The sequence below is a fragment of the Sparus aurata genome, chromosome 16 (genome assembly GCF_900880675.1).
Source record: "Sparus aurata chromosome 16, fSpaAur1.1, whole genome shotgun sequence".
In the NCBI taxonomy this organism is placed as follows: Eukaryota; Metazoa; Chordata; class Actinopteri; order Spariformes; family Sparidae; genus Sparus; species Sparus aurata.
The window spans coordinates 19,768,763-19,777,200 of record NC_044202.1 but is presented as its reverse complement, the minus strand read 5'-3'; the positions used below and the strand labels follow the sequence as shown (position 1 = coordinate 19,777,200).

Here is an 8,438-nt window from a genome sequence, read left to right as displayed (position 1 = left end):
GGAAAAAGTTCCTGTCCCTATTTGTGTCTTTACTGACTGACACTCGACAATTGACTGTGAAGTGGTGGTGGGTCACTTCACGCAGATTAACAGAAAAGATAAAACCATCTTTTATTAGTGCACATTTTGAGATGTCCTCAGAGTCCACTGACAACCCACTAATACACCATAATTAAGTATGTTGTGGAATGAATAAATACATTTGGAAAAAAACGTTGTCATTAAAAAAAATGTCCAAAGCCACTCCCTATGAAAAAAATGTGCTTAGGTTCATTAACATCTTTCTGAACTTGGTATGTGACTAATTGTCTATTGAGCAGGTGGGTAATCACTGAGATCTGAAAAGTCTAGGCTGTGAGGTTTAAAAACATGAAAAACATCACAGGGACTTCCCTAAAAACTCAATTCCAGCCAGAGATGAGTGATAAATGGTCTGAAAATGACTAGGGAGTGCAGGCTGCAGTCAACTTTAGTTAAATGTTAAAATAAAAATCTTCAAACCAGCGAGGGAGGAGCTGATGAAACCCCATTACACTGAACAGCTCCCCAAAGGGTTATGGCAATTCTTTGATATGAAATCAGTGAAATAAATTAAAACAACCATCCATATAGTGACTCAGAGAATAGAAGCTCTAACTCTGGCACTATAAGCTAAATATCTGTTCCAGTGAATAATAAGTCTGATAGCCACCCTGTGCTTCATCACTGCCTTCAGGCTGACTTGCATAATTCTTAAAAAAAAAACAGTATTCCAGCATAATTCAGACTACATCATCTTTTAGGCGATGACATTGTGCACTTAACACTGATTTTCCAGTCAGTGGTGCCACATGTCATTAGCAAACCGCTGACTTGTGGGATTCTGCAGATCCATATTTTGATGTGCATTACGGAGAGTCTGCAGATACAAACTGATCTCCTGCTAATGCACTCCATTGCTGTCAAATCAAAGGAGACCAGACAGTGCCAGTATGATTATAAGATTTGTGAGAAGTGAAGCGGTGGTTAACAGCCAGATAAGTAAAAACAAGACCACCTGACATTTGTCATTATAAGGTAACCACAACCTTCAAAAATGTAAATCTGTTTCCAGAGAATTCACTCGGTCGATGTTGAGTCCTTGATCTTTCAAGCATCTTTCATCACACAATGTATTGATATGATGATGCAATACACTTTAAGCATGTGTAGATGTATGACTGTATGGAAGCAATGAACATTTGAAATGTATAAGCTATTTTGAAAATGATTTACTAGATTGTAAAAATGAATTATACCTGAATATTTCTTGTCTTACTGTATGAACCGACCCACCCTAAAACTTGGGAAGATATCTGTAGGTCTGAAGCATAAAATCAAACAATAAAATAGTTAAATAATATTTAAACTGGAAACAATTCTCTGTCTAAATTTGCAATGCCTGATGTACATTTAGACCACATCAATTAAGATGGATGGTTTTCCAAACCAAGCATCCTAAAATGTTTAATCCAGTAGTATCTAATTTCAGTAAAAAAAATACTAAGTAGTAACAATATTTCAACACTTAATATACAAAGGCGTAAAAAAAAAGTAATGACTCCATTTCAATACTAGAAATGAAAAGTTGTTTGCCAAACTGAAATCCTGATACCTTTTGCTTCCATATGTTGCATTATAAAGATGAATTATAAAAGGTGAATAAACTGAATTTTGTTGAACCCTCCACTTAATCTGAACCTTCTTGCTGACTTGCTTGGTTTAAAAGCCTCCGTGTGAAAGCTTGTCATCTGTTGGTTTCACTTATCAGCAGAGAGAGTGATACCAGTGATGTTACACTGCTGTCCTTCAATTAGCTCTCATTTACGTATATCCTCTTGGCACTGCGATACCCATCCTTTTTACGAAAACAAGCATCTTACAGATATTAAAAAAAGTTAACAGTTTCCCCCGACACTTAACAGCATAGCCATGTATTCTGCTGCTCCCTCTGTAAACACTCTGCGGACTGCGCTGCTCCGAGCCTCCCAGCTGACATTAACATGCCGTTTTCTATCAGCTTCCCGCTGTGCCGTATTTACCTGCAGGCTGTCCCATGTGATCCTGCAGGAGCGGACTTTAATTTTGCTGCATTGTCCTTCAACAGTGAATTCCTGCACCAAATCCACCTCATTCCACTCCATCCTCACAGCCCCTCAGAGAGACAGCGGACCTTTATGGTTTCGGCTGGAAAGACGATGCTCGCGGATTGGAAGAGAAAAGCTCGGGAGGGGGACACAAGAGCGTTCCTTATCACAACTTTCCCTCTCGTCCGCCCGGTGATGTGCTCTGATTTACGACACTCTCTCCCTCAATCTATCTCTCTCTCTCTCTATCTCTCTTGCTCGGCCCACGCTCCCTCCCTCCCTCCACCCAACCCTCCCATCTCTCTCGCTCTCTCTCATATACAAACTCTCTCTGGCATTGGTGTGTTCTCATATGACGTGTGCAGCCCAATGTGACACTACATTCAATTACTACAGTAAACAAACATGCGAACCCATAAACTGGTGAATACAGATAGATCATCACCTCCATCTGCTTTTTACACTTATCCTCTTTTCTTCTATCCTTCCATCTTTGTATACCCCCTTCTCTTCTTACACCTCTCATCTGTTTCTAAATCTCCCTCCGTCCTTTTGTTCTTCCTTCTTTTACACATCTACATCTTTCTTAATCCCCTTCATCCCCATCTTTCTCTCAATCATTATCATCCCTCTGCAGCTGGCTTTTTGCTGCAGCGACATCCCCCCCCCCTCTCTCTCTATCCCTCTCTCTCTATCCCTCTCTCCCCCTCATCCCATCTTTCTTTCTCCCAGGTTCCCTCAGAAGGGAAATCACTGCACCAGAGCCTGATCGGGCACTAGCTGCTCTCAATCAACCTTTGTCTCCGACTCCACAAATGTGTTATGAGGAATGATGATGCTGGCAGATTAATGGCAGCGTGCACAGCGATCTCGGGGCACAAATTCCTGCCAGACGCGTCCAGCGACACACGCGCACGCGACATGTAACGTGCACACACACACAGACACAAGAAATCACAGCTGACTCCTGCTGCATCACACTGTCCGCCTCTTTTTCTCTGTTTTACTCTCTGCAACACACACACACACACACACACAATGCGTGACTTAACTGCTGCGTCACACATTTTCTATATAAAAGAGACACACATCTGTTTCACTCGGATGAAGACACACACACGCATGCACGTACGCACACACACTCACACACACACACACATTCAGTAATGAAAGCTGAGTTTCTGCCAGTGCTGCTGTGTGCAGTCATCTGTGTGTTGGCTGGAAATGTGCAGACACGAGATGCAGTATGATTAAAAATGTATGCGTTTTTTTTATAATTAAATAAAACATATATTTATTAGTAGTATAATTGAAATATGAATACATTTTCAGTGCTATTCACAGGGTTTTTAAGGCCGAAGCTGATATGTTTGAACTTGAAGTTCTCAAGTTCCCTTCAACCTCTTTTCAGGCCCTTAATATAGCTTTTAGACCACACACCTGCTTTTAATGTGACAATATTCAGATTTTGCAGAAACTGGAGGATTATTTGCATCTAGAACAAAAATGAGGAAAAACACTTTACAAAAGAATGTTAACCTGTCACAGATCACAGATATCACGGATCAAAGTCTTAACTTGAAACGTATGACTTCTATGACATGTATGCTAAAGAGCTGAACAGAGACACGTGAACACTCTTGAGATTGTTAGAACTGAGTTTTGCCAGATTTGATGGTTTCCACCCAATTGGTCTCCTTTTTCATTCAATTTGGAGGCTTGTGTTAGTGTTATGAATCTGCAACAAAACTACTTGGTTAGTTGTAGGAAAAGTTTGGGGATAGAATGATTTCAGTTGAAGTCAAGTTAAGTTAGATCACGTTAAATTACGTCACCTTAAATTCTGTCATGTTAAATGTGTTACAAATTGACAAAAATGTCAGGAGGAAGTTTTTTTTTCATTATGCACGTCAAGAAAAATGTTGAAACATCGAGGATAAAGTCTAGATGTTGAGAGTAGAGTTGACAGTACAAGAATTAAAGTCGACCTATTGAGACTACGTCAAACAGCACATATGACTGCCTCAACAAAATGCCTTGCTGATGAAACTGTACTTCCGAATCAGCTTTAGTAACAAAGAAATGATTTCTCTTTTAGCTCACAAACACAGTGCAGTTGTCAGTATTAGGACTTTGAAGAGATTGTGCCGAAAACGTTGTCTGTCCAGAAGGAAAAACTACACAACCATGGAAGAGGTGGCCGCATTCGTGCAAGCTGAAATTGAAAGGATGTAGTAATGGCGGAGACCGGATGCTCTGTCGCTCCCACTCACTGGATTTGAGGGACCAGAAGAGTTGACTTTATTCTCGAAATTTCAACTTTATTCACAAAAATTATATTTCAACATTATTCTCAACATTTCCACTTTTTTCTTGAGGTGCATAAAAAAAAAAAAACCTCCTCTGCTCATTTTTTTTGTACACCATCCACCCACACTGCCTCCCTGCAGTGCATACAAAATTCACAAACGTGGTGCTTCAATCCGTCAAAGAAACTCGGTGTAGGCACCAAAGATACACTTGCTGAGAGTGTGAAAAAATGTAAAATCAGTCTCCATGTACAAAAATCCTGTACGTTAAATTTTGTGTAAGTCTGACCAACTACCATGATACTATTTTGCTACATCTGCAAATAGTTATAGCCATTTGCTAACAAGAAAACCTTCAGAACAATCACATTATAACGCTGACCACAACTGTCTGCTGCCGCTCACAGTTTCACATTATGTTCAATCACGGTTATAATCTGAAGCACATGGGTTATTTGACCTCCTCAGTGTGCGAGTATTGTGTTTCCCAACAGTGTGTATGTTCTCAAAGTTATGCACACATACGTGTTCTTGCACACACACACACAGACATGTTGTTCTGATCATAGGTCCCATCAGTAATGAAACCCATCCCCTTCCCATCTGCCGTATGCCTCCAGGAAAAATATTCCTCCTAATCTACAATAACAGCCTTCAGACATTCCTGCAGACCCGGCTGGACCAAATGGTTGAAACCTGTGTTATCAAAGCCGCTCTGGCGACAAACATTCTCACACCAGCATAGCCTGGCTGTCCTGTGACTGAAAGGTCACATCTTTGAACCTTACCGCAGACAGCTCGTCCGTCAACATCCATCTGTCCTGACACTTTCCTTGGGCTAAACACCTTAAGCAGAATTTAGCAGCAAAAAAAAAAGCTCGCCCCGCTGGATTAAGTACGGGAATACTGAACACCCAGATTTCATCCGAGCGGGGACTTTCCTACGACTACAGAATGTAATATTAACATCGAGTGATTGAAGTCTGCCGATGTCCCTGAACCCAGACTATCGTATAACCCTCAGAGGCATTTCTGGTGATGATATACAGTGAAAATATTAATCTTGATCCGTGTCAACACAACCCCTGACATGTGTCTTTTGTCAAGAGCACACAAACAGACACACCTGACTTCTTAATATATCCCTCAGCAGTGCTCGCACACACAGCTTGGGTTGGCTCAACAGACTGTGTTAACTCGAGATGTGTGACGGACCCCGTGGTCGGTCTGAGGAGAGGGGTGAGGCTAAAAGGACGCTGTCTTGGGGAGGTGAACGAGGAAATGTTGTGATAGGACTGCTGTTTACTGAACCAGCCCACACAGGACAGAGGAAAACACAGCTCCTCTTCACAATGTGCAAAACACCAGTCTTAGCTTTTCGTAAAACCACAGTAAAGATACAGTATGCACTTATCCAAAACACTACATATCATCAGTGATCACTCCACCTTGCCCTTTTTCTCCCACATTTTTTAGATTACCACTTGTATAGTACAAAATCTAACGTCCTGGAGAATTTAATTGTTTGTCAGATTTCCCAGGTCAGCTAGCAGCTCGGGTTAGACAGCAACCCAGAGTGTCAGTATTTGATGACTTGAGACTCAGCAATCAACTATCTTACTTCAGGAGGTTACATTTTGTTGCATTAGGAAGGAAACTGTAAAACAAGACTAGAAGTCCACAGTCATGCTAAAAGTGCTGTGAGGGTCAGATGAGCAAAATGCTAACATCACCGTACTTATTCTTTCACAATGCTAACAGACTGGTTCAGCAGATATAGGCTACTGACAATGGTTAAGTGGTAGACAGGTGTCCCAGTTACAAACAAATGACTGGAAACCAGTATAATGTAAATTCTGGACTATAGAACGCACCTGAATATAAGCCACACCACCTCATTTTCAAGTTAAAAAAAAACTCTACATATATAGGCCGCACCCCACGTCTGCTCTCTGTGTGTTCACCCAGTCTTCAAGAACGTTTTCAAGTTCGGGCCATCTGCTTTAATTACCTCTGAAAGCTTTTGTCGTCTTTTTGCATTGAGTCAGTTCTTCACGCTGCCGTCTCCAGCGGCACTCAAGCTTACGTGCAGCAGCTCTATTTCCTTCTTTGACAGCCAGATCGATTGCCTTTAGCTTAAAAGCTGCATCATATGCATTTCTTCGTGTGTTTTCCATGATTAGGGTGTGTGCATGATGCGCAAAATGACTGTTCAAAACACAAACTAGCATCTTCCTCGGTGCATTATCTCTTCCACTTGTCTGTCTCGCTCTTGCGCTTCCTGCTAGAGTGCCCCCTGGAGGCCGTTAGCCCGTAAAAATCTATAGATTAGCCGCATCATATCATAGGCCGCAGGGTTCAAAGCGTGGGAAAAAAGTAGTGGCTTATAGTCCGGAATTTACGGTAATTACTTTTAAGAGGTAGATTTGTGTGTGGCACATTTCTTTTACCAGATCTGTCGGCTCCAATTAGCAACATGGCTAACGCTAACTAAGACCTACGCAAAGTTTGCTCTGCTGGTAGAGAAACTTAGGTATGAACGGGTCCTGGATACGGATTGTAAATGGTGCCAGAACAGAAATAGCATATAGGGGCTCCTCATAAAGGTTAAGTTCGCTTTTTTTTTAAACTACTGTTAGCATGTATGAAATTACAAAATTCCTTCTGTACAAATTAGAGCACAGAAGATCCCTCCTTCAATCATTCAAAGAGCTTGACGATCGATTGGCTGTGGACAACAGTTCTTCTTTCACAGCAAGAGTTCCAGATGTGCCAGTATGCACAAAGACTCTGCGGAGGTTTACCACTTCTCCACCAGTGTGTCAATTCATACAACATGTGGTTCCAAAAGAGGCGTTACGGTACATGGCATGATGTTGACCTCTGTTTGTTTGTTTCAAACCCTTTATAATCATATGAATGATGCTCTAAATTACATAATTACATAATCACCATCAGTAAACTGGACGCTGTCTGACTCTCTCACTTGTGGGGAGGGATGCTGTTTTCTGGAGGAAAGTTCACTGAAGTCTCTTTTTCCTCATATAAGTTGCCAAAGACACTGACAGTTATTATGTTACTGTTGTTTGGTCCTGTATCGTTGCTTTGTGGGACATTTCTCTTTGACTTGGTGAGCGAAGTATCTGTTTAGCTGTCAGACTGTGAACACCATCAGATTGACATCATCCCTCTCCGCACCGCCCGGCTTATCCATTCACACAGACACCGGTTGGCCTCTGCTGCACCTCTGGTACTAGCGAAATTTTGACCCTCGCCGCATCTGAAACTTTCACACGAAGGATGATGCAGAGAATTTGCGCGGGGTCCCTGCACTCAAAGGGCAGTGTGAAAGGGGCTACTGTGTGAAAGCTTGTAAGGGGGAGCTACATTTCAGCAAGATGCCATTAAAATAGTTTACAACATGTCATTTAATTTAATAGTCATTGTTTTATAATAAGATACCACTGAATTTTCCATCGTGTGTTTATGCTGATAATTATATTTATTAGAGAAAAAGGAAATCTGAATGCGCCAAAATCAGAATTTTCAGGTCAGACTTTAAAAAATTCGGAAATTGGAATCGGCCCAAAAAAAAATCGCAATCGGTGCAAGTCAAGGAACCAACATTACATTTTTCAGTGGAAGAATGACATTACCCTGAATTCCTGCAGAATTGTTCCAGTAATATTAAAAATACATGTCGCTACCATGAATAATGACATCGGTGTTGAGATGAGTGATGAGTAACAGATCATCAAACTGCTGTACTCGTTCAGTCTGTCAGCACTGTCATCTACATCCTTCTGTGGGAAGAAACAGCATCTGGTATGTGTCTGTGTGTTTCTGTGTGTATTAGTGAGTGAGAGCTTTCGGATATGATTATATAGAGCCGAGAGTCACACCCTGACTTGGAGTCACACACACACACACAGACATAGACCAATAACACTGCCAAGGCCAAACACACACGGCCAGACGAAGCCACACCTCGCCTGCACATAGCGTCCAGTTTGAAACTACACTG

The 8,438-nt window shown here is 41.5% G+C and overlaps 1 protein-coding gene across 8 annotated transcripts in view; it reads right to left on the bottom strand.

The window, feature by feature from the left end:
* The window catches only part of LOC115597732 (apoptosis-stimulating of p53 protein 1-like), a 49,021-nt gene that overhangs the window by 20,475 nt on the left and 20,108 nt on the right, over positions 1-8,438 (bottom strand). Inside the window, exon 1 of one of the 8 annotated variants that reach the window (XM_030443964.1) lies at positions 2,061-2,366. The exons of the other annotated variants lie outside the window; for them this stretch is intronic. Coding sequence (XP_030299824.1) covers positions 2,061-2,162 — 102 coding nt within the window. The 5' untranslated portion in view covers positions 2,163-2,366. Of the gene's footprint in view, positions 1-2,060; positions 2,367-8,438 lie in introns of those variants that run through there. 8 annotated transcript variants of the gene reach the window in all.